The following is a 26,195-nucleotide window of genomic DNA, read 5'->3' on the forward strand; positions in this document are numbered from 1 at the left end:
CGCGCCATGGAGAATCGAGAAAGGGTAGCGTATTTCAAATTAAGCAGCATTATTATTCAAGAGTATTATTGAGCACGATTCGAGAATATCAATCTGTATTTATCAACATGTTTACGAGTGCGCAGCGCCACAGTGGTGCTTCTAGTGAGAGCGTTTCCATAACATCAAATTTTGCATAGACGAGGTTTGTCAATAAACATTCAAAGGCAGCCACATAGCGTACCGATTGAGTAAATGCTGTCACATATGTGTATACAAGTGTGACTGGCGAACTGTCGAATTCGCATTCATGAAGGATTAGCGTCGAGGGCTGCTCGCAGTAATACTTAATAGCTTAAGTATTAGATGTATGGCACGAAAAACACAAGTTAATCGTCGAGAAATACTACTGCAACGATTTTTTCTCTACGTCCTTAATGCAACACCCTTTTCCCCATAGATTTGCACAGATGCACACCTAGATAAAACTATAAGAACAGATTTTACACTTTCAGATGCTTCAAAAGCAATTGTCGACAGGTCAGATACTGACTTCACATAGTGCAACAGAAGAACTACGTTTTATATAGCTGCATAGCGGTACCTCGTTCGACTGACCTTCGCACTCTACAACCGACGCACCTCCATTTGATCTTCACAATCCTTTAGTAGAATTTGTGTCAGATTTTAAAAATTATGCGTTTCAGGTTTACAAGAACTGAAGCAAATGCTGCAAGCTTCAGCTGTATCCCTGGTTCTAACTGCCTAAACACTCATTCAGGCTGCACAGAACAAATAACGCCCGTACTACAAGGAAGCTCCTTAAGCGATCCAGCCGTTCTGCCCAGGGCGAAATGAGGGATGCTAGCCATGGCCGGGCCTCCTCAGAGAATCTGACACTTAACGATAGGTCTTGCAGCGGAAATTTGTGATCCTGCTGCCTACCTTTCTAAACCGTTAGGAGATTCCTATGTGATTACGCCATAGACCCACCGATGCAAATATCTAAAATAAAAGGGACATGCCCGTCGGTTCCCTGGACGGTCGTCATGCATACATTTTTAGTAGCCTGGCCAAATTGGCTGTAATCCACGTAAGGCATTGATGAAGTAAGTTAATTCAGATTAACCATATGCGGATTCTCATACCAATCCTAAGTATGCTACTTTTAAGACATGGCATTAATGCGCTATTTATACAGCGTCCATAGCATTGTAGCCTTTTTGGAACAAAGTTGCTGCAGGCCTTAAAATAAGCTGTCAGAAGTCTGTCGTGCATAACCCAGCAGGCCTCTGGCATCTTATTTGAGAATATATTTAAGGGTAATAGACTCAAAACATCAAGTTTGAGCTACAATAGACCGTTTTAGAGCTAATTGAGCCTTTATGAATGCTTTGTTTGGGTTGAAGCCTGTCAGCTCCATTGGAATCAGACTAGGTTTATTTGGCGATGTAACTAAATCAATTCTGATGAATTCCCCTTATAGTCTTGATGAATTTTTGAAACTCTTATCATCGCTAGTAGGTTAGCGACGAGCCGTAAGAAGAGTAGGTTTACCGAACTTCAAGATAACTAATTTGCAAACACTCTATAAATATCAAATAAAAAAAAATGGATGTAGGTTTTGAGAGAGTGTTTTCTTTTTTATAGGAAGTAATTACAGCACTGGAATGGTATAACGAAATGGTCAAATAATTAAAAGAACAACAGTGTACATAACAATGCAACAAACGACAGCAAGGTTGCTTGACGGCGCTCGGAGAGCCAAGCCTTTTTGTGGGAAACAAACATTATTAACGCGTCACAGTTGAAGAAAATTATTATTTTCATTTCTGCTTAAGACATCAGATATGCAAGGCATTGGTTCAGTCTAATCAGGCCCATGACCCTTCTCAAAGGCACACTGCTCTAATAGTGATTGTTTTTTGTCATTATCGTAACTAGCAGCTTTAAGGCAGCTTTTAACTACTGCGTCAACTTTTGCTATCGACTACCCTGTTGTTTGTTTGTATCCTATTTTTCTGTTATGTTTCGACGTCAAATCTTGTAATGTTTGCGTACATCTTTGTATAGTATCCACCGTATATTACTTTTATTACCATTCCGTAGTGAAACCGAAGTAAACTTTGCGTATTAGAATGGAACACAAGTGACTGTCTTATGATTAATTTCTCTGTTTCTATTCGAAACTGCTTTCATTCATTTATACGTCCATCGCAATTTTATTGCGCAGTGAACTAAATTGAACTTCGAATTTCAGCGTGTTTCGAAAATACATTTTTGACACTATTTTATTTCGTTTTTCTTTTGCCAAAATTAAAAAGTTGCTGGAGCAGTCCGGCATCTTTGTGCCATGTGTGGACTCCACGCCTGCAAGAATTGTTCAAAGTTCAATAATAACATTTGGAAACTGGAAAATGTATACCGCGTAGCGTGGGCCAGCCGTCAGTTCATAGACGACCGCCCAAAAGCGCTGTTGGTCTGGAAAATTAACTGCATTTATGTAACGCTCGACACGTTTTTTAAATCTATGGGATTTACTGAGTCGAGACGGAGTTAATAAATAGGTTAAAATATGGGAGAAAGTCATCGAGATAAGTAGCAAATGCATAGTAAATTAGCTTTGTAGAACTTGAACGGAACGCTGCTTATTCTGTTAGGTAACAAAAATTACCATTGCTCATTTTCCGAATATTATAATTATTATCATTATTATTTGATGTTTTTACATTATTATTTCACTTAAACTGTAATCAACGCTGGCGTGCTATTTCTAATAACAAGGTTTAATGTTTGACTAACAACAATAGTTTCGTGAAAAAACTCGCATGACATCGTGTGGGTAAAAATGTAATTGAAATTTTTAGACAATTTAGTCGAAGTGTATGGTCGCCGGTACTTCACATCTATTTCGATAATCAAACGACTCTGTCTAACCTCTTCTGGTCTGCTACAGAAACCCCATAAAAATTCTATTAGCATATATATATATATATATGATCGTTCTACTGTTTCACATAAGTAAAAACTACGGGGCTTTTGAAATTCTGAAATCTATTCGACCCATCCCTAGTACGTTTTCAAGCCTGTGCTATGCTTGATTTTCTATAACATAACAAAACCTCGTCCAAAGGTTTGTTCTTTTTAGGAACACCACATTTTGACACGTTACATTGCAATATCCCAGTCGAATGGTTGTGACCACCCGACTTCCGTGATGACCGCTTGCAATACTACACATGTTTTACATCTACACACTTAGCTAGGAACAACGAAGCTTAAGAGCGTGTGTATTCTCATTTCGCGAGTGGTTCTTACTGCTCATAGTTCACATCGGACCTGCTTAACCTAAAGCCAAGTTCTGAACCCGAATTACCTTATGAATTCATAATAGTTGTTCTTATGAGTTCATAATAGTCCTATGCTCCCACTTTTGCTTAAACCGGCATTACGCTATCGTTGAAACGTTATCATTTTGCGGATAATTCGCCATATCAGGGTAAACTTAATGCTAATTTGTACAAGTCAATGAAGACCTTGGTTCGCTTGAGACATCAAGTAAACAGTGTGAAAGCACTGAGCTAATTTACACCTTATTCGATCCCAATGTATAAATACCAAACATTTTGTTTTCGAGTATAACACTTCGTTTAAAAGGTCAAGAAATCATTATATTTAAATATCCAATCAATTTGTAGTATATTTTGTAGTAGATAAATACGCGCGCTTGAAGCGCTCGTTTTTCCCAGCCAAGGATAGAGTTCAAGCGGACCGGCTTAACTTTTCTTGGATCATCGATGATAGCTGGCGATATGGCCGAAATCGCAGTTGGTCGAAGGGACAGCTAATTTGGAGTTGCTCCCGGTGCAGTTCCATCATTCACCTTCAAGCCCAAGTGATGAGCAGATAAGTTTGAACGGCTCCCAGAAGAATGAAAATGGCCACCGAACCAGATCGTGAGGTGGACGCTTAGACATTTGTAAGTGTGGCCCGAGCTTAGTCTCATTTCAAACAGGGAGACGCAGGATGGCTTCGAACAAAACTGTACGAACGTTTCTCATTGTAAAATATTGACTCGCCTTAACAAATTTAGCTAAACCTGGTGAGCGTACTGCTAGGTTATCAGCGTATGAAGCTTAGTGTATTATAGATAAGCATCCAAAGAACGGCAAAATGAGCACCTTCCCCTAATTTTTGTATCGCGCCGAGGACAACCGATCTTTTATGCTGGGGTAGTCCGAATGGTGCGAAACTATAGACCAGAGGTTTTTTGCTGGTTAAAGCGTGCCAAGAACTAGCTCCGCATCACCATACGGCATGACGATGGCAGTGCAGCTCGATCCACTCGTCAGCCCATCAGCTCGGTTGTCACAAACTCTGTGATGCCAACTTGGTGGCGCATCAACTGGCAAGTCACCGATAGACACCACTAATCAGCGTGATGTGAGAAGGTGGGACAATAGACAACTTCTTATTAAAGCCAGACACACTCAACCGTTCTGGTCCAAAAGTACGGCTTGATACTTCCTCGAGCAGTCGAAACTTTCCTGCTTTCTGTCATCACGCGTTCCAAGCGCACAGAAAACCGTTCGTTGTTTTATAGCACAGCGCTTTCCGAACTAGAATCTGGGCTAGAGCATGTGCGTATGTACGCGGGTGCGACACGTCAGCTCGCGAAACAACGCCGTTTGGCTCCATCGACATCAACTTTACGAATTCGCCGCTTTACGAAGGTCAGCATCGATCCTATCCGAGATTATTGTCGACTGTTATAAAGACAAAGGAATATACGTCAAAACGACAAACTCGTCATATAGACCTTCTGCCATCGCGGACTCGTGCAAAACGCGCTCGGCCGCGTCGAAGGCCGGAAATCGGCTATGGAAACAATAGAATCTCATACGAGACACTCACAAGGAGATCTCGTATAAATTTGATATGTTGGGCGTTAGGGGAGCCCGGTCGCCATGGCCACACTATACTATATTAAATATTGCAATGTGAGTATATACACGTTTGCAACTATATAAGGGCAGCTGTTAAGCAGGTATCTCTGTCAGCTTAATATATATAATAGGATGTACGTATTATAACAAATTTCCTTCTGAGCATTTTTATGTCATTAGTATGTTTGTCTTGTTTTTATTTCATGCAATAATTTGTTTTTATATTTCTTAGTAGCAACGGCTGGGTCAATTATAGGTTTGCGCCAGTTTTGAACGGCAAGCCGCCCGTCACCGACGGCGATCACGCGGAGGTCTTTAAGCAAATACCAATTCATGCAATAGAGTGCTTCTCCGATGACAGTTGCACAGAATCTCGATTGTCGGTCGAGGTATTGTATGGCGTTTAGCCAGGTGTGACGTTCTGTTTGTGTGTATATGCCAATTTAGCGGTGTAGCATAGTTTAAAAGAAACTTCGCTATGAACGAGGAGTTCCAGGTACGTTTGAATATTGCAAATAATGACGTGGATGCCTTTTTATTTCAACCGGGTACTCGAAATCCATTTCAGCCCTTTCCCTGGGCAATGGCCACTACTACTCGGTAAAGATACCCATCGGCTGTGTCTGCGTCTACTTCTGATTGAATTTTTCCATATCTCTCCTTCGGTAGACCCCTGTAAGACGTTTCTTTGGCTCGTGTACTCTGTTCATATTGGCATACTATAAGTGCTGTGTGCAGATAGGTTATTCATACCTACCCATTGTCCTGTGTAGAGTAGATCCGTTGATCTTTTGTGACTATTGGGCCTATGTCCATATTTAGCACGAGACCGTGGCGGAGCCGCAGAGGCCGTTCACCTATAGACCCTTTTGAACACAACCAACGAACTGCTCGAATCATAACAATATCTACCCAGCTTTTATTGTTGGCTTTACCAAGGTAAGGGCTCAACCGCGTTATTCACCACTGATGAGCAAGTCTGTGTACACACAGAGGACGACACGGTAGTACAGTGTAATTGTATTTTGTGTTAGTTCGCGGTCGTAGGAATAAACAGTGATCATGAGTTATCGCGATTATGCGTAACGGTCCATCTATATGAGCAGGCTTGTACGCTACTAGTGTATAGGACCGCCGGCATTAGCGATTTCTGCAGTAACACGAGCAACCACAGGGCAGTTTTAGCCCTCGGGGCAGTCTGCCTCTCTATATCATGTATGGACACGCATTGACCAACACGCAGATCTAACGTGACCACCATAGAAGCATACGCATGTGAAGACGCGGGACAAATGTACTGATATTTGGCGACAACAACCGCTTGCTGCTCTATTATTTAAACGGATTGCGAGGGGTGTGGGCGGCCGATCTACCGAAACGCTAGCCGCGGTAGGACTTTTTCTGCTACAGCTGCCGGCGGCGGCTGTAGTTCAGTCGTCACCCGTTTCGCTGGGGACCTTCCGATTTACGACGTTCTTGTGCATACGAAGGGAGGTGGTAGCTTGTGATTACTTGAAAATTTAATAATCACTATACGGAAGGGAGTTATTGAATTTAATAGAATACGCATCTAATTTGACTGTATCACAGTCAAGTTTTGGTTTTCTGAGTTGCATTTAGATTATCATTACGGAATTGTAGCGTTCATTGTGAAAAGGAAATATGCTAGAAAATAGAGTTTGCTGATCCTATTCTTAGAGTGAATTTGTTGTCATGTCAACAGATGGAAATGATTTAACAGACAGGCAGCTTATGGTTCTATGCATTAAGGTTTAATTAGTTAGCCATCTCATTTACTGGGTTAGCAACGTGTGAATCTATCTTTAATGGCTGAAGAACGTTATGCAAAAATAAAATGTAATATATGTACGTTAACTCAGATATGCGTTATGTGGTACTGTTTTTGGACTCTTATTTTGCTCATTGGGCGTACGTTGAAGATCATCAAGGATGCATGTTACACCATCGCAGTTAGATATTATCAAAATGTTATCACTGAATCAAGATCTAAAGTACATGCAGTGTTTTATACCTTGTATTTTTTCCTGGTGAATTAAAGTTATGACAATATAGATGTTATTGCTTAAAAACTGTCTACTTTTAAAACTTTAGAAAAGTTTTCTAAAAAGCTACAATTCGTAGATTTGTTTTTCACTGAGGTTCTATGGATATTTATTTTATCGTTAAGCGAGTGCATGATTCGTGCAGATGCTTTCTTCCGAGACAGGATTTCTTCTTTTAGTGCTGAAGCTTAGTCTAAAATTATTCTCTGCCGGATTATATTGAATCGTATGCTGTCCATTTTCCCTTAGTTCCAATACTAACATGAAGTAATTTGCTAGTGTTTTTTTGTTTCTATGTATCCAAATTACAATATAATTGAGTTGATTATATAAGCATAACCATAACAACAATTTAAATAGATAAATGGAAGTACTGTATGAAATAACGTGTGAAATTATAGTCGGTATGATACGGTAGGACTTGGCGTACGAGAGGCTCGAGTATTAGTTGAAGAGTACAAATCCGGACAAGGTGGCACTTAGATCAAATTTGTGGATGTCTCTACGCAGCTAATTGTCCACTACGTTTTCTGTCAATAGTTTGGTGGATATTTGGTTTGACGCACGACGGTTCAGGCCCTTCGTTATGACGGATTGGGCGGAGAGTGCTATTAAAGTTGGTGTATTATTGCGTACTCAATATGACCACGTTGTCTACGTTGCTGAAATCAATCATTTGGTAATGTAGCTTTGATCGCTGTAAGATTCGTATTTCAAATTGTAACTTTTCATCAACTATAGTTTGCATACTAATGAAGTGAAATGAACTAATTTTTCATTGTCCCTATCTATTGCTAATTCCGGTTCAATATTGCGGGACAATAATACGCTATTAGCACAATTTTCCTTATTCTCCATTATCCCGTCCTAATATAAAGAGGGACAAGGCCAGAAACACGAATCAGTATGTCCTTAAATTTTTGTTTTCAAGTCTAGCAGCAACGACGGTAATATTAACAACAGCATCAATCGTGATAGTAACTGGCGTCCAAAAAATATTTCTACTCTTTTCTTTTTCAATATATTCAGTATTGCATTTGTCGTTTCTCTTGAAAATATTTAGGCATTATATGGTAACTAAAAAGGTCCATAGCAGAGAACCACCGGGAACACAGGGGCGCTTACGTTCTTTTAGTGACCCTGTTAACGTTGTAAATGTAACAGGCCACCGCGTAGGTGGCGAAGAACCGAAGAAAGATGGTTATTGTTGTTCTAGCAACTGTAATTGAGTGGTGGTCGTTATTATGGCTTCAAGGCTTGAGATCGTGACAACCATTAAAATCTTTCTGTTCTTCTGTCCGTCATTAGACGACAAAACGGTTGCCGTACAGCCACAAAAGACCCGTTCTCCATTCAGTGCCTAAACAACAGTGGAACAATTGTAATACCAACCCGGAGTGGGTATTATTTAGGTAGGTTTCATGCAGCAACTTCGTAAGTGGTTCCACACTTTATTTACCAAGCGGGGGTTGAGTTTACAGTTTTCGTTGCAATCTCACTATCTGAGTTTGATTCTTGATATCATCTAAACCAGTAGTTTATTCATTTTTATGGACTGAGATGTTCAAGGATGTATTTTAGCGCTTTTAAGAAAATCTTCAGTTTCATCTCAAACGAGATTTTACACAGTACAATCTTGTCGTGCTCTGCTTAGCCTTGCCTATACGTCAGCCTTTTCGACCTGAGTCTATCCTGCCGGTCGTCAGAACAAGAAATTTCTACAAGTTGGAAGCTATTTGCCAGTGAAATCTCGCCTCCACTCATTGCCTTCACGTAATCCAATCCACGGGTCGTTAGACAGTCATGGTAGAGTTCTTCGAGATATTTTTTACCATAGGCGCTGGCGAAACGTTTTTTTTACTTAAAAGATTTAGGACTTTATAAAAAAAAAAGAACACTCACCTCTAACGTGAGCAAAGGCTAAATTATTTCGGTTTTGGCAGACTCTATAAGTGACAACTAATACTCTACACGTCTTTTCGACATGATGATGTATTTTCGCATGCAATGATGGTGTTTTGCCATATATCAAATTTTGTCAAGTATTATGTTTCTATCGCTACGCATTCCAGCATGGGGGAAAATGATGTGGTTGACAAGTGCTTTATCTTCAATAGCTTACATGCTTTCTAAAAATGTGTACTGTTTGCCACCGTTGCGGCATACCATGATTTGCTATGCCTAATTGATGATGGAGCAGTGATGAAGTCGCCGATTGGTACCATAAGTTTATGTGCTCAACGTACCCGTCCCAAACAATGTCAATAAAATAAGTTATCGTATAGGATTCTTATTTCGCACAAAAAGGATTATGTTTGACATTTTACTTATAATAACATATCGAAATGTACTAGTTTTATATGTGGGCACAAATGAGAGTTTGACTTAAACGTGAGGCTATTAAACTACCATGACAATAGATACATTTTCTTATATAAATTATTATGAAAGTATAAAACGATAGATTTAAGAGCTATGGCAAGATAAGTACACAGGTGCCCCTCGAAGAATATAGCGACGACGTGCAAATGCCTGTCTTTAAATGGACCAAAACAATAACCTTATGATGAGAATAGCACATATTTCTACTTACCGACAGCTTTAATCGAAGACATTGTGAGCTACAATTAACCCTTAGCGGATGTTCTTACCTACAGTAACATAAATTCATATAATGTTTATTTCCTTATTTTTTTCTATGCTAGGTTTAACTACTGTTCAGAAGTGATTTCCTAAGAACGAAAAATTATTGTTCTTACTTCACATAGTAATCTTTCGAGATGAGCATTCTGAACCGCATATTAGCGTTCAGGAATTATATGAAAAGTGCATTTGTTTTTGTTAATACATTAATATATTTTTAATGTGTACATATGAATTAAGTGTCTTGATTTGCTGACAGAACGGCCGTGAGAAGTTCTTTTGAAATACGGACCTTTTTTTTTTTCGGTTAATTTAGTCCCCGTATGGCGAATACTCTCACTTGGGTTGAATGCATTGTAGCTTAGGAAGGAAATAATCTTTACAATGACAGGGAGAAGTTCGTGGCCTCAAAGTCACGTGTACTCGATATATTCAGTCTGGCTATATATGATAGACCTGTAGGCACCAAAATTGTTTGTTATAGTATTCATCTAACCAGCAAGCATGTGCCGTAAGAGCAAGTTTTCTTTCTCAATTCCGGTTTAGACAGGATACCATAAAACATTCATTCACACTCGTTCAGCTTTACCATAGTCAGCATAAGCAACGAAGTTCCTCTAAATTATGAACTTTGTGGAAATGAAAATGTAGATTTATTCAGGAATTTCAGTCAACAGTAAGCGGAACCCGATGATAGAGCGGAACTGAAGTTTGTTTTCTCTAATTAAAACACATTGATCTCTACGCCAGATAAATAATTTAATAAGATGTTTCTCTTTATTCCCTAGCAAACCATATGCGACACTTTAACCTAAAAATGCGCCTGTTGGCTCATTTATGATGTTGACATCAGCTATGATGTTGCAAGTGTGCAAAATTATTAACAATCCTTACATTTTTTAGCAAACAGTTTGGGTATCCGATGTGTAGTTCGTTATCTTTAAGGCTCATTTTTCGAAATACGATCCAAGTGACATATTAAGCGGCTTTACGCCATCTTATATTTTGTTCTAGTTAATAGTTGTAATGCATGTGCTGCTAACTTATTATAGATAATATGACCTCAGTTTTCTTTAAGAAAAAATGATATATTTACTTAATTTTTATCTCGATTGTTTGTCATTTTAGGAAAAGCTCGAAGATGTTTCCCATCTGCCCCTGGTGCAGAGAATGCAACACAAGGTAGGTGAAGTTTGCAGCTTAGTTTTCGGTATACTCTAAGTAAAAGCGAAAAGTATTGGCATTGGTAAACACATGGTCATGCCGGTTTTTGGACTCATTTAGTTGTATATTTGCAATGTTTTTTAATCTCCATTTATGGGGCAATAGTTTTCCCGGCTAGAGTTGCCCTAAAATAGGCGCTTATACAGAAATCCAGTACGTTATTTGGTTTAATATGAATGGTAACAATAATCGTGAGCAATGGTTAAATACAGCTAGAATGATTGGATAATACTTCGTATCAATAGCCATCAATAGTTAGAATATTATTTTTCTTTTTTATTTTTTTTTGCCGACGGCCATTGACGGCAATGTTTTGATCTCGGCTTAAAATAAACAATTCTATTTCCTCTAGAATGTTAGTGAACGGAGACGGAATTACTAGTTAAAACAATTTATGTAAATGTTCTTTACTACTGTCAACCGCCAACAATATTATAGTCAATTCAAATGTACAGGTTACTTTTTGCGGAATATGTGTCAAAAAAGAAGAAAGCCGATCTAAACTGGTTATTTCGGAAATACATTTATTTCTGTGAGCTACTTTCGCGCGCTTGACCGTAGAGGATGGCTGTTGATAAATACGTTTCCATCAGCTACCAGTCTCTCGGTTTTTTTTTTTCGTAGATTCAACCTCTTAATCACCGATGTGCGCTGTAAGTATTTTTAGTTAGTGGCCAAATGGCCACTTAGTGCCTATATCCAACTAATCCTTAATATTACAAGCTATACTTGTAGAGAAATATGGGGTGCCGCTCATCTTTAGTTTTTTCATATTCACTTAACACAATGGACAAAATGTATGACTTAGGGCACAATTAGCCCGCAACGTATTGAAAGAAAACTAATCTTGCACGACGCAACGGTCGGGAGCTCAGTAAGGAATAACGTCTCAGACTGTTAAACGATCAGTGATATACTACAAAAGGACAGCTCGTATAATAATTTGTTATAATTCCTTGAATATGCAGAGTAAAAAGAATATGTCTTTATTAAACAATCTTGTTTTGTCTTAGCTGTAAGATCATTTTTGTTACTTTTAATTTTTAAGTTTACAAAGACTGCTGAAGGTCAGCTGAAAAAGAAAAACGTGACGATTTTAGCAAAACGTTTCTTTTGAAGTCCCGTAACATCCGGATATTGTTAGATACAGGTGGTGCTTGGCTTAAATGTGCCTAGCGGGTATCCAAATAGGTTCAATTAGAAACTGTGCCAGATATAATGTGCCCATTTAATATATTTAAAAAATATTTTTTATTCATCGACAGAAATCCCCACAACACTTCATTACTACACTTTTTTTTACAGTGTTTCTTATGTATTTGTTAAATAAGCTTTCCGATTTCTCATAAGTGTACCTCGATTCTGTATTACAGCAAATGGGCAACAAAGAAAAGGGCTGGGCGGACTGTGAGGCGTTTCTCAAAGAGCTCCCTGAGGAAGATTCGCAGTTTAAGGAATATGCACCACTTATTAAGAAAACCCTCAAGGAAAAAAGCCCGAAATCTATCATGTTAGCACTCTCCTGTCTTGGGCCTCTTGTCCGGGGTTATACGCTCGACGAGGCCGAATACGCTGACTTATTTGGACACATGTGCACAAACATTCTTAATCATGCGAACAAAAATATTGCTAGCCAGTGTCGAGACGTATTTAACGTTTGTATCGAACGTGAACAGCATGATGCTGTGGTTGACGCGTGCGTTAAAGCAGCAACATCTTCAAAGACACCTAAGGTACACGAGGTCAACGTGGCGTTTCTCGTGACTGCCTTGAAAGATTATGGGCCCGGTGTCATAAATCTAAGGAAGGTTAAGCCAGTGCTCACATTAGTAACAAGCGCGAACGGTAACGTCCGCAATGAATGTCGCAATCTTATCATGGAAATGTACCGTTGGGCTAAGGATGATATGAAACCGCTTCTCAAAGACCTACCTGAAAAGAACCTTCCAAAAGAGTGTGAGTTCGAAGCATTCAAAGACGAGACTCCCCAGCCTGTTAAGTTTACCCGAGCTATGCAAGAGGCACGAAGCAAGGCCATCAGTTCAGGAGCCGACAAAGCTGCTCTAGCAGCTGCCACGCCTTTGATCGGGTGTCTTGTGGATCCGATCGACATATTTAAGAAGATACCTAATCTAATGAAACTGCTCGCAGATAAAACCGAATTAAAGGGAGTACTTCCTACGTTGAAAGATACGCTGGAGCAAAATCCGGCATTACTTCCAAATCTTAACTATGATGAGCTCATCAAGGTTCTTCTAAATATAGCAGGTGGGTTAATCGAGTATGGGCTTGTTCGAATCTGCGTCGTAAGAAAAGTATGTTGTATTATCTTTGTAAAGAATCTTTATTTCCATTTTATTCTATGTGGTTTGGAATTAGCGTCATACTTGGTGAGTCGGTGTGAAGAGGAAATAACCCTTTTCTATTTGTTTTTCAGTGAACGAAGCGAAGTTTATGTTGTCGGTCGATTCATGTAAATCGCTGACGCAACTCGCCCTGAAGGTACCCAATTGCATCGCTTCCCACTCTTCAAAAGCTATACCCGAGCTGGTGAAACGTGCTGGCTTTCGCCAGAAAGCATTGGTAGATGCGTGTAATAAGGCAGTCGATGCGATGGTGCCCACAGTAAAGTTTGATAAGTTCCTGGATCTGGTTGCCGAGTTGGTTGAAGACAAAAAGCCAGATATAGTTATGGAGGCTGGCGAGCTTATAGCGAGATCCGTACCTCGATGTCCTGAAAATGAGCGACCAAAGAAGCTGCCTGTTGCATTAGTGAATGCACTCGGAAAGGCATTCGCTTGCAGTAAGCCAGAGGCTAGGGACGCTGCGATGAAAGCTGCCGGAGCTCTACTTAAGTTGACAAATGACAAAGCTCTACAGGCACAAGTAGACAAGCTTGACAACCCGAAAAAAAATAAAGTTAGTTAATTTTTGCTTCACTAAAACAGGTACAAAAGATCAGAGTTTATCCTAAAAATTTCTATTAATCCTACGTGAAAACGTTTAGAGTCCGGCACGGCTTGTAGTGCTCTATAACATAATTATAACATGGCATCGTTTTATATAGATTGAGCTGCTGTGTATACTTCGAACTTATATTCTATTTCTATACAGATGAGCATTTGACTGAATGACGCGTAGGCTAACTGTTTTTTGCAATACCGAAACTTCAGGTGAATGATTTCAAGAATAAATGTGAGCTACTTGGCGAAGGAGGAGGCCAAGCACCTAATGGAGCAGGGGATGCCCTTCCTAGAATTGCTGCGCCAATCAAAAAGATTCCGAAGGTTCCTTCGAAGGAAAGTGTCGCATCAGATGCTTCCGAGCAGAAAGAGTCGTCGGTACCTCCGCCAGTAGTACGAAAACCATCTGCAAAAGCAGGATCTGCGAAGACCGCTGCAAAACCAGCTACCGCAAGATCTGGCGGTACTGGTGGTGGACCATCTGGTGGCAAGAAGAAACCGACTGCAAGTTCTGCCAAGGGGTCTGGTAAGATGGTGTTTACAGAGAGCGTACTTTCTGATGAAGACCTCGTCACTCAACTCGAATCAATTGCCGGAGAGACGATTCGCAATCAACTCGTTAACAGCAACTGGAAGATCCGGCTTGCCGCTTGTGAAGAACTGAAAGCCAATGTCAGCAGCTTGGATGACGGAGCCATTCCGGCACAAGCAATTACGCGCATACTCACAAAGAAGCCAGGGCTAAAGGACAGCAATTTCCAAGTGCTTAAGGTTAAGATAGAGATTTTAGGCGACATCTTTACGCGCGGAAGGGTATCTTTACACACGCTTGATGCTTGCAAAGCAGATTTGACAGAGAAACTTGGGGATCCCAAGAATTCAGCAGTGGCTTCTCAGGCGCTTATGAGTCTCGCCGAAGCCACCAGTCTGGATGTAGTGTCTACGCAGGTTCTAGAGGCTGCTTTTGCCCAGAAAAGTCCCAAGGTTCAGTCCGAGGCACTTAATTGGACCGGTCAGGCAATCAAGGAGTTTGGTTTTAAAGTACCAGCTAAAAGCGTTATTGAAACTATGAAATCAGCTCTTGGCGCCAGCAATCCGGCGGTAAGGGCTGCCGCTGTGAAACTATTTGGTGTCATGTACATGTATCTCAAGGCACCATTGAGGGGATTCTTTGAGAGTGAGAAACCTGCTGTACTTGCTCTGCTTGATCAAGAAATGGCGGCAGTTCAAGACGAAACACCGCCGACGCCGATACGGGGCGTGAAAGCGTCAGCTGGTGATGACGCGACCGATGGCGGCGGAGGAGGAGATGCCGAAGATGGACCAGAGGAAGTGGATGCTGCAGACCTTTTGCCGAGAGCAGATCTCAGTGGGAGCCTTCAGGGTGCCATAATTGCAGAAATGTGTGACTCCAATTGGAAAGTTCGACTTGAAGCGCTTAATAAGGTACAAGCTATTGTAAACGAGGCGAGCGCTATAACGTCTGACCTTGGGGAGCTCCCAAAGGCACTCAAAGCTCGTATCGGGGATACCAACAAAAACCTGGCTAATATCGCTATAAAACTCTGTCAGTCATTGATTGAGGCTATGGGCCCAAACGGACACAAGCATTCACACGTGCTCCTACCTGCTGTAATGGCGGCTCTAGCTGATTCAAAAATTCAGTTGCGCCTAACGGCTATTAGCTGTCTTGACAAGTGGTATGAAGTGTGCCGGGATCCCCTCAACATGTTCCTAGATAGTGATAAAATAAGTGACGCTTTCAAGTCAGATAACCCATATCTACGAAGTGATCTGCTTGACTGGTTTGCCGTAAAGCTAGATAGCCATAAGGGAAAGCTGAACAAAGAATTTTTAAACACATGTATTAATCCAGTCTTCTCGTGCCTGGAGGATCGAAATGGTGAAGTACGAAAGAAGGCACAAGCCTGTCTACTACCTTTAGGAAAACATACTGGTTTCAATGCACTTCAGGCACGTTGCAATGCCTTGCCTCCATCAAGTAGGAGTGCGATTGGCAAACAACTCGAGGCTATTAAAGGCGAACTGGCAAAGTCAGCCTTGCCGCCCCCTCAGGCAGCCATTGCGGTACCTTCATCAAGCAAAGCGCCAGCAGAAAAAAAGGCTGCATCTGTTGCCGGTAACTCTGCAACATTCACCCGTAAACCATCAAACCTTACGAAGGTGTCCAGAGATCCGGAACTAGAAACTGAGGAAACCGTACCACCCCGAGAGGAAAAACGTTCAGGGAAAAAGGGTGAAGAAGAAATGAATCCAGCGCTGCTGTTTGCTAGTAGAGACCTTCGTCAGCCAGCAATGCGCAAAGATCCAATGATGCGCTGGTACATTCACGATACGAAGACGCTGGAGAAGGAGAAGCAGGAGCTACTGGGAGAATTGAAAAGGATGTTCGAAGCAGCCGGGGGCAGCTCCCAGTGCATCCAGCTATCCTTCTCAGAGATGCTGCCACATCATCAAAAAATTACGGATATCTGGATTCAGGTAGCTGATTAGTTTAATCATAAAGGTAGAAATGGATAGCTTATGCATGCAGTTCTGTAGCGCTAGACGATACAATTTACAAGCACTAAATATAGAATTTTTTTCTTATGCTTCTAATATTGGCATGTGAAATATGTTCTATTAGTAATATAATTTTGACTAACTGCTTTTGAGGTATATGCCTGTTTGCGTATACAAAAATGACTGGCTTTCAATTCTTAGCAATAGATAGCAATTTCTATGATGTTATGGAGGCTCAACTATGTAATGCCTTGAAGTAACATGCATATTCTGGGTCAGGCACTCCGAGACGAAACAACACAGGATATGATGCTGGCCAACCGTGACCTCATTATTCGCTGGGGCGCTGTACACTGCTACGATAAGAATTGGATGACTATCAATCACTTCATGCGGTTCTTACTCGAGCTGTTCCCGATCATGAACGAACGCGGCGTGGCGCTCGAGGCCGTGGAAGTCAACATCCTCCTGCCAAACTTCTTATCAAAGTTTGTCTCCATGACTGCGCAGAGTCAAGAGCTGGTCGATAGTGTAATGCGTTCCCTGCCACTGGTTTGCAAGCCATCTCAGATTTTCATGAACGTTGCTGATATGCTCAAGAACCAAAAAAACTTTAAGCTTGCCAAGAGTAAGAAGTTGTATTTTTAATTGAGTATTAATTTTGTGCAAAATTTGTGTACGTTTGAAAGTTATTTTGAGCTTTGAATTAGCTTCACTAGGGCATATTTCATTTTAATTTGAAGTACCGGATCAATTACGGCATGGTTTATCAATGTACTATAATGTTTGCTATTCTATCGTCTTCTATCACCATTGTTTGTGGTATTAAATATATACCCACAAATTTCAGATATGATCGACGAGTTAAACAAGTTGATGGACGAGCATCGCGATGAAATTCGACGTCTGCCTAATCTTCGCGTTGTCGTAAAAGCGCTATGCGACCTGACCAAGCAAGCTAATATGAAAGAGGCGAGCCTCCGCACTATCGCCGAGCTCTGTTATCTAAAGGAAGGTCACAAAGACCAACGTGATATGATGCGAGAGATCTCTGATAAGGATCGCGCAACAATCGAGAAATATATGACAAAAATCCGCGAGGAACGACCCCCGCCAGCACCTGCGCGAGAAGTTCGAGACGCTGTTACCGAACCGTCTTCACCGGCGCGACAACTTGCACGACCATCAGCTGGGGGCAATTCAAGCGGTTCGCTTGCTAACCGCACGATAACCCGTACATCGGGTATTGGCCGAGGTATCCCATCGCCTCGAGGGAGCTTGCAGTTTTCGCCTCGAACACCCCCGCAACATCTGCAACAGCAGCAGCAACAGCAAATGGAACATTTGAACGCAGTCAACAACAACACTCCTATGAGTCATCACAATATTCACCTTGAGGGTCACGGACCATCAACCGGGCAGGCCGGTGGTTTTGTTGATCCCTGTGGCACTTTGTACGTTACATTATGCGTAGTCATCAACAGTAGACTCGGTTTGGAATATATATATACGTATATATAGGGGGTCTTAAAGGAAAATTGTACGCCATAATTAAGAGATATTTACGGGCTTCTGGGCTAACTGCGATCATGTATTTCTGTAATGACCACGGAATTATCTGAATCGAATGTTTAGTGATATTCAGTTGTTAAATGTTATGTATCATTGGTGTTTGTTGTTGCTTTGTTTGTTACATATTTTTTACAGCGTTCGCACAAGTGGCACCAACCGATCACCTCTGGGTCTGTCAAGGACCATCAGGCAACCATCGGCACCAGTGGTAAGAATATAGGACTCGAAACGGGACTATCAACGGAATCTACAAACGCATCAGTCGCAACTTCTATAGTCAAATATTACTCTTTTACATAATTTATGATTTTCGTGTTGTTTTTTCTTTATAATATAACAGATATTTCATAATCAATGCTGTCAGCTGAGACACATTTATCTAAAATGTTTTTGTTATTGTAACGCCATTGCTTGCAAGGAACCTTCTAGCTAACCTAACATATGCTCATTTTCTCTCTTCTGTGTTTTCTGTTTTTTCAGCGAGCAACGTACGACGCTGAAAACTTCGAGCGGATCTCACGTCTAGCAGATCTTGCCCTGAGGAAGGAGGAACAGGTACGAATTATTATTACGAATTCAACGACAGCAAACATAATATTAAAAACATGGGCATCCTGTCGAACGACAAAGGATATCATTCCTATATGTTCCAGTAAATTTATATATAACGTCAACTACATTCTTTCACAATTATATATAGTTCCATTAACAAGCCCATTAGTGAAGCCAATGGACCCCAGATCTCAGTAGTTGCTAAGAATTTCATAGAAGGTGATTTACATATTGTAACGTGCAATAATTTTGCCCTTCGCTTTTGCAGTTGGCTTAGAACCGTTTATTTTACTCACGTTTCCGTTCCTAAACTGTGTTAGAGTGATTCAAGTACATATGGGCTACCTAGTAAGGATTGTTTCGTTTATAATATTTGTTCATACAGACGCGTCTTAGTGGCGGTCCGATACCAAACCTCCCTGCGTCGATATCGTTGGGAGGAGGTGGTGGAAGCGGGCCTGTGGGAGTTGGGGGCGGGCTTGATGAAAATGCAATTGCTCGAAAACTCAACTGCACCGCTGTTGAAGATGTAATTCTCGCGGGGCAACAAATTCTTATGTCGCTACAGTCGGGAGAAGGAGAGGCGGTCCTTCCAGGCGTCAATGAAGCATACGTTAATTCGCTCTTCGCCAACGTGGGCCAGCAGTGGAATACGGTGCTGACGTTGTATATACCAGATGATACGTCAAAGGAAGAGGATATCCGTCAGGTGATTCATACGCTGGGTGCGTGCGTGTACACTGTCATTACGACAGGTTCGTACGCAAAGCTTGCGTCACAGGCGGCTATCGAAGCTCTCCTCCCACCTGCGTTCCAATTGCTCTCTCATGAGTTTTTGGAGAAGTTCCTTAAGGTATGATTACGGCATTTATATTTCTTTCATTTTGTAACGTCTCGTTATTGGCATATTTCCAAATTAGGCAATTTATAACCATTTAAATGATTAATTTAGCTTTATCTCACTAATTGTGAGATCCTTTCAATGCCACTGTCCGAATTGACTAGCCATCCTGGGCTAAAATCTGTCTGTCTTTTCTTAAAGGCGGGTTCAACAACATCGGATGTACAAAAGCGGCTCAATGACATCATTGTCAAGTCGTTGGACAGGTGCAACGCGACACGGGTTACATGCGCTTTGTTGCGGGTCTATACTGATCGAGTGGCTCGTAAACTGCACGAAACGGACCGAAATGCGCGCACCTGCCTCGACCTCATGACTAAGTGTCTATGGAAGCTTGTACGACATTGGAAGCAGCACTTACCAGACGATCTGGAGGTAAATACTATTCTTCGGCGGTATTGTTTTTACTACTGCGAATTATATTGGCTAAGTGGCTATGTGAGTCGACCGTTACCTGTGTGATTTTCTATTCAGACTAGTAAAATTTTACTGTATTTCCTAATATTATCAATATTAACTTCTACAATCTAGCACATACTTTCAAATGGCTTCATACGCAAATTTAACTTGTTTGCCATTTGCTGTCTGTCTTTTGATGTAAAGGTACTGCCAGTCCTTCGTACGGGCGACCACTGCCTGACAGCATTTGCGGCGATGCCGGTTCATGCCTGCGATGTCGATAAAGAACTTCGGACAGTAAAGAGTGTCATAAACGAGCTCTACAGCCACCACGAAAACAAGGTTGGTCTGCTATCCGCTTAGTGGCACTGCAATTAAGGATGGGTAAAATTGAGGATAGCAAGGCTTTCGTATTTCCATATAGCTAGTACAATTTCAGAGATCTATGGTATGATAAGCTTGAATGCGTAATTTTCTATTATGTTTATTTTTGAACTGACCGCTTACGCCAGGTAACAACTGGGTAAGGCAAAAAGGCGAGCCTGCAGTAGCTTCTAATATATTAATGTAGGGCGTTTAGTCTAATGCATTACAGACTTCTAGTGCAAGTATATACCAGCAACACACTTGTTCAACATGTTGAATGGTACAAAAAATGTTAGGGAAATTTCCGGGTAAAGAATTTTCTCTAACACATATGCCGTTTAAGTTAATCTAGAAAAAAATCTAATTCTTTCATTGTTGGAGTCATCAGCTAGCTTCTTAGAGCTTTGTGGATCAGAGATTAGTAGGCGCTTATTTCTTTGTTACGGTTAAATAGATGGCTATTATGCAGTCGCCGTCTCCAATGTACGTAACGCTACAGTAACCAGGTGCTAACACTCTCCGCTGTGCTGTGCTTTGTGTGTGTGCGCGTTATCGCGATTGCCGTCTGGACTTGTCCAACGACTTCTACTGCGCAAATGATAATCCATCCACTAGGTTCTGGATCAGACGCGAACGCATTTTGACCCGGAGAGCGAGCTTTACAAAACGGTGATGCGTGCCAAACGCAACAAAGAGCGCAGCTTCAAGCAGGTACAACATCAATCATTGCCTGAGATAGCAGGTGAAACCACAACAACAGCGACAACAGCTATAACCAACAATCTCGCCTTGGCCACTAATCCAAGTCATGAACCACAATCGCCTAACTTCCATCATACGCTTCATTCTGCCACTAACGATATCTCCCCCGGGATGGTTCACCGTTCACGGCTGGCTCTACGTAACACTTTAACAACAACAACAACAACAGACGTCTGCAGTGATAATCAAAACCAACAACAAACTCCACTTGCCAATAGACACTTGCCCGCTGTTCAAGAAAATCGTGCTATCTACATAAATACGAGTAATGCCACAACAATAACAGCGATCGCACACGATTCGAGACGCACACTAAATCAGCCTTTTAAGTACAGTCGGACCCTACCCCAATACAATCGTCAGCAATATATTCAGCGGCAACTATACCAGCAACAGCTGAAACAACAGCCAAGATCAGAAGATATCTATCCCGCGAACGATTACTAATTAGATTAATTGTGACGAAAAGTAAACATATGGCTATAGCAACAAATTCAACCCTTACGCAGCTTACAAGTGCGTAGCGTTGTTTGGCTGTACTCTCGTTCCTCAAGCAGAACTCAATTTTATTATCTCATATTTAATAAAAAAAAAAAAGTAAACGTAGAAAGATCATTCGGGCGCACAAAATACATTCGTGCGAACACGCCACCTGGATCTGCGGTAAGACGATGTGATGATAATAGCTTGAATGAATTGTTGGTATTTTATTAAGACTCGTTGAAGACAGAAGGGCAAGGAACGAACGATTATAACGATAAGACGGTAATTGTGTTCCGTACACGACACGACACACATGTTATATAGTATGAACAATAGACGCTTCGACTCTAAATAGGTAGTCAAATTAGCTTAGTCGATGTGTTGCGTCCGTGGTAAGTGGAGACTCAAGTGTGAACTAAATGACAACGGTGTATATTTTACATTCAAAATCTAACGGGAAATGTAGATTTGGTAAGTTGTTTTTTTGTACTTCGGCGGTAATGAACGCTAGATCAACTACTTCTCAAGAGATTAGCTTACGATGTAAGTACTGCCTACATACTAAATGGCTAACGTCGGTTGAGGTTATCACAGAATTGTTAGAAAATTGACAATGATCAGTTTTTCTTCAAATTAAACATGTCTGTTGAAAAGAAAATTACGTACAGTATCTGGGGCTGAGACTTACCAATTGATCTTATTCGTTCGATAGGCTTCTCTTTTTTCACATTTCGCTTTGTGTTTATTCGGTTGCTGTTTGATATTATCGCTACGCTGTTTTTACACAGTGTGATGCTTGTATACTTTTAAGGTAAAGCTAAATTGCTTTCCGAGAATAATTTGTTGGACAAGTGAGTGATATACGAATTATCAAATAAGTGGTGTAATGTGTTCCCCTGTTGTGTGGGCTCGACTTAGTGGCTCTTTTTTTCTACAGTTGAATCGCTTTATTTCATCACTTTATGCTTATTTCATTGTATATAGTGCATGTGAGTTTCTCAATTGCATTTTGTTCGCATTATCTTGGAAAATGGAACTATAAAACAAACTGATCCAAGATCGAACTAATCTTCTCGAAGATTTCCAAGAAAAAAACTCAGCGATTTTCTCAACGTTTGTTCTTGCTTACTCAGCTCTACTAACGGATGAATTTCATACCCACTAATCTGTTATGTATATACTTATGTATTAACAGTAACAGAAAAAATTTACTAATATAGGCTAGACTGAAACAACGGTAGAAGCAGGCAAGCAAATAATTAGTAGTGGCAATATAACAACTATAATGTGTGAATAAATTCGCGTTAATTACTAAAACCGCTTCGAGTGTCTTTATTGCAATTGAGAAGCTCTTTGCATTGTGTGTTAGCTCACTGTTGGTCCCTTGGACAAATGACATTTTGTCAGTGATGGAATAGTTGGAATGATCCAGTGTTAGCGTGCGTTTCGATGTAACAAACGCTACTGTACTAATTACTGTATGCAACAGGAAACGTTTGATAATCTATTCTCAATACCTCAAAGTTGTTACCTAGTACAGGCGGCACGTGGCAAGAAAGTCGTCTTTTAGCGCCACTTTCCGCTGTTCGCTGCTGTGTTAATTTAGTCGCATACAGCCAACCTTACTTACCATTGATCCTTTTTGCTTACACGCAGAATGTTCCGTAAAGTACGAGATCCTATGCATCACAAAAAGTTACCTGCATGGATTTGTATTCGCGATTCATCCGAACATGTAGAACTCGTTGGAGGCAAAAGGTTGAGGCGTGTTGCTGCCATCATCGACCAAAACAGAAAGATCAAGAAATAACATCGTAGCTACTAAAGATCAATTGTCTACCGAACCGTGTTCTTCTAACTTTTTCTGGAGCAGCGGTTACATGCTTCTTAGATGGGATGGAGTACGAAAATCTTGTGTTGCCATCTGCTGTTCAAGAAAGCACAAGAAACAAAACATAGAAGGAAAATCTTGTTATAGTGTGCAATGACGCTAGCTAAATTGTACTTCAGAAATAACGAGCGATCAATAGGTCGCGTTACAGACTCTTAAGATCCATGCTGTGCTGGATAAGATTATGGAATACATCGAATATTATTGAGTAAATCACATTGTTATATGAACCGCATTTCCAGGAGAAGGACCGGACCCGCCTTAAGCAGCTCATGGTGAAATTCCAGGTACGTATAAAATGTATAAGCAAGTTGACGATCATGATTGTGGATTTTAATGTACGCTATTCAGCTATATCCGATAATCTGCTTAGGTGTGTCTGTAACTTTGCTTCAAACGTGTTCCTTTTATCGTGGGGTCTACTGCGATATAGTCGCACAATGTAGTTTGTCGGCTTAATGAGTAAGTGCGATGTGCTCTGTAGCCATAAATAGAATGGATAAGTTTGCCAAACTTCCCAGATCCTATGCATGAGCGCATTGCTATTTGAATACGTTACACGCATTTTCATGTTCGAATTTTTCATATCAATCGAACACCTACAAGCATCACTGTTTCTGTTTAGACCCCAGCAGAGGCATATTTGGGGCGGGACAAACTTTTCATCATAATGGGCAATTAATGTACTGCTTGTCTTATATGCATTCTCCCACGTTTTGCGAAAAAAATCGTCTGTATTAAGAAATATTGGATGTTGGAAATGATTTTAGTTGATTTCAGAGTAGTGCCCGTGTAGAGTTTCCAGTAATTTCACTCCAAATTTTCAGGAAACGGGCGACCTGGAAGAGGTCGTAATCCATGTTTTAGTAGAGGACGTTCCACAGGACGAAGTACTTCGCTTATGTTCCAGCCCTGACCAGCAAGAGTCCATTAAGGCCGTTTATCGGGAACTACCGAATATTGCAAAGTCAATTGGTAGGTGCTATGCGTTTCATGAATCTTAGTTCTTATTACGTGAATTACAATTCGTTTTTAAGTTGTGCGAACTATAAAAGGCGAAACGTCTATTAAGTTGGTGTTAGCTTAACACTTCTATTTATTAATGCGTTTTCAAGAATCTAAAGGTTTCCCCGAAAACTTTGGCTACCTGTCATCGGAAGCAGTGACGGAAATAATGAAGTATCTTGAGAAGCTGTGGGATCTACCTGGTATGACACCTTCCGACATGCCCCGAATCATCGATGAAGCTCGAAATGTAAGTAACGGTCGACCATCAAGATTTCCTGTAACCCCACTTTTAACTGATACTTTGCTGGAATAATTCAATGTCGGAATGTGAGTTTAGCCCCCACCCGTTAGCGAAACGCATTACTTCGAGCTTCTACGTCAGTAGTATCGTATTTTGATCTTTTTCAGAGACCATGTCCAGACATATCGACAGAAATTCAACGCCATACAGAATACGCCCAACGCCTTCTGGCAGAGCTTAACGAAAGTTGAGATCATCAAATATCAACCAGCCTCCTCAACAACATCACCATTGACTCTCCCGATTCAAAATGTGACGCTTTATTGACTTAGTTTGAAAAATGTAATTACGTTGACAGGCAAACTAAAAACCAAAAAATGATAATGTTATATTAGATAACGATAACGCTATAACTAAGGCGGAGCAGATGGATCCGATAGTAGTATTATTTCATTCTGAACACATTCTCCATGGAAATGATACCCATACTTGAATTACAAAATAATTATTTCAAAATCATCGTCACATTGTTTTATTGTCGTGCCGCTTCGTCTAACCTTCCCAGCATCAAGCTGAATTCAACACCTTCGACAGGATTAACAAGTATCCACTCTCCTGCGACGTACAAGCAGTTATGCACTTAGATACAAATTCATAACTTTATCTATTCAGAAATTGTCATCTTGGTTTACAAATTATCATGTCGCCGATAGAATCGACAATCAGGGTGCATCAAACCTAAAAAGACGAGTGATTTTTTTAGCGCTAATATGACGTCTACAAAAACCTCGCGACCATAATGAACAGGACATCATAGACTTTCGTGAACTAAGGAAATCGTGATAAAAAGTAGTGATTTTTATTTTCCAGCAAGCAAGAAAGCTTTCGTTTATATCAAAATATACAATTTTAGTAACATACTACTCGCGAGGCAACGAGTAGATAATGACATGAAGCAACGTAATTTAAAAATAACTCCAAACAACATGTACTTAAACGTATAAACGTGTATGAACTTAACATACTACTTAAACCAAGTCCGGTAATAAGTCCTAGCGCCATGCGGAACCGCCGTGGGCATTCTGACAGCGCCAAAATCGTGTTGGTCAAAGTGGTGAAAGCTGCTGTTTTTCAATAGCCAGCCTGAATGCCACCTCGGAGTTTATTGACAATTCTTGAAACACAGCGAAACGATTTGAATCAACTCGCACAAAAAAAGGACCGGGGCATTTTTGATCCTAGGCGGGTTAGCCGGGAAATTGTCGAACCGTAAGTTTATTGGAATTCATAATTGATACAGAGAACTTCCGTGTAACTTTTATGTGAAACAATAATTTATGATGGTGTATAATGCTTGCGCTGAATGTGTTACAATACATGTAATTTTTTCGGATTTCCGTCTTGCTTTTCCTGTTATCGTTTTCTTTGATTCGAATTACGACGCCATCCCGCGGGTCATCGGAAACGTCATGAACATTCAAGTGTTACATATCCTTGGAAAACTGATAGCAAATGCTATATTGCTCAAAATCCTAGCTTTCTTTGTTTTCTAGGTACCTAGAAATAAATTATATGCACCGTAGTTGAGATCAAAGTAAAGCGTCCTAATTTTTACTCTCTAGTAGATTTTGGAAAATTAAACACTGAAAAAGAACAGAACTAAACAAAAAGTAGGATTT

At 40.7% G+C, this 26,195-nt stretch overlaps 1 protein-coding gene across 3 annotated transcripts; it reads left to right on the forward strand.

The window, feature by feature from the left end:
- The first annotated feature begins 5,264 nt into the window (after window positions 1-5,264).
- On the forward strand, window positions 5,265-26,115 carry msps (msps cytoskeleton-associated protein 5). 3 transcript variants are annotated; one of them, XM_022853541.2, is made up of 17 exons: window positions 5,265-5,421; window positions 10,760-10,813; window positions 12,229-13,123; window positions 13,293-13,774; window positions 14,029-16,320; window positions 16,621-16,969; window positions 17,192-17,795; window positions 18,049-18,121; window positions 18,394-18,468; window positions 18,851-19,318; window positions 19,508-19,741; window positions 19,970-20,107; window positions 20,747-20,842; window positions 23,510-23,554; window positions 24,095-24,242; window positions 24,383-24,522; window positions 24,684-26,115. In XM_022853541.2, exons 1-17 carry the CDS (start codon window positions 5,404-5,406, stop codon window positions 24,765-24,767), a joined length of 6,195 nt encoding a protein of 2,064 aa, XP_022709276.1. In that variant the 5' UTR covers window positions 5,265-5,403; the 3' UTR covers window positions 24,768-26,115. The 3 variants fall into 3 exon arrangements, with proteins under 3 accessions (XP_022709276.1, XP_022709277.1, XP_022709275.1); XM_022853542.2 differs by lacking the exons at window positions 23,510-23,554; window positions 24,095-24,242; window positions 24,383-24,522; window positions 24,684-26,115 and adding an exon at window positions 23,033-23,124; XM_022853540.2 differs by lacking the exons at window positions 23,510-23,554; window positions 24,095-24,242; window positions 24,383-24,522; window positions 24,684-26,115 and having other exon boundaries at window positions 20,747-22,696.
- Window positions 26,116-26,195: the final 80 nt, after the last annotated feature.

This window comes from Varroa jacobsoni, unplaced genomic scaffold (assembly GCF_002532875.2).
Source record: "Varroa jacobsoni isolate VJ856 unplaced genomic scaffold, vjacob_1.0 contig01823, whole genome shotgun sequence".
In the NCBI taxonomy this organism is placed as follows: domain Eukaryota; kingdom Metazoa; phylum Arthropoda; class Arachnida; order Mesostigmata; family Varroidae; genus Varroa; species Varroa jacobsoni.

What these genes read in the sequence shown, in the direction of transcription:
- msps (XM_022853540.2), top strand. An exon ending in ACAACCCGAAAAAAAATAAA is followed by an intron (nt 13,775 to 14,028) that starts GTTAGTTAATTT and finishes CCGAAACTTCAG; the next exon opens with GTGAATGATTTCAAGAATAA. An exon ending in TTACGGATATCTGGATTCAG is followed by an intron (nt 16,321 to 16,620) that starts GTAGCTGATTAG and finishes ATTCTGGGTCAG; the next exon opens with GCACTCCGAGACGAAACAAC.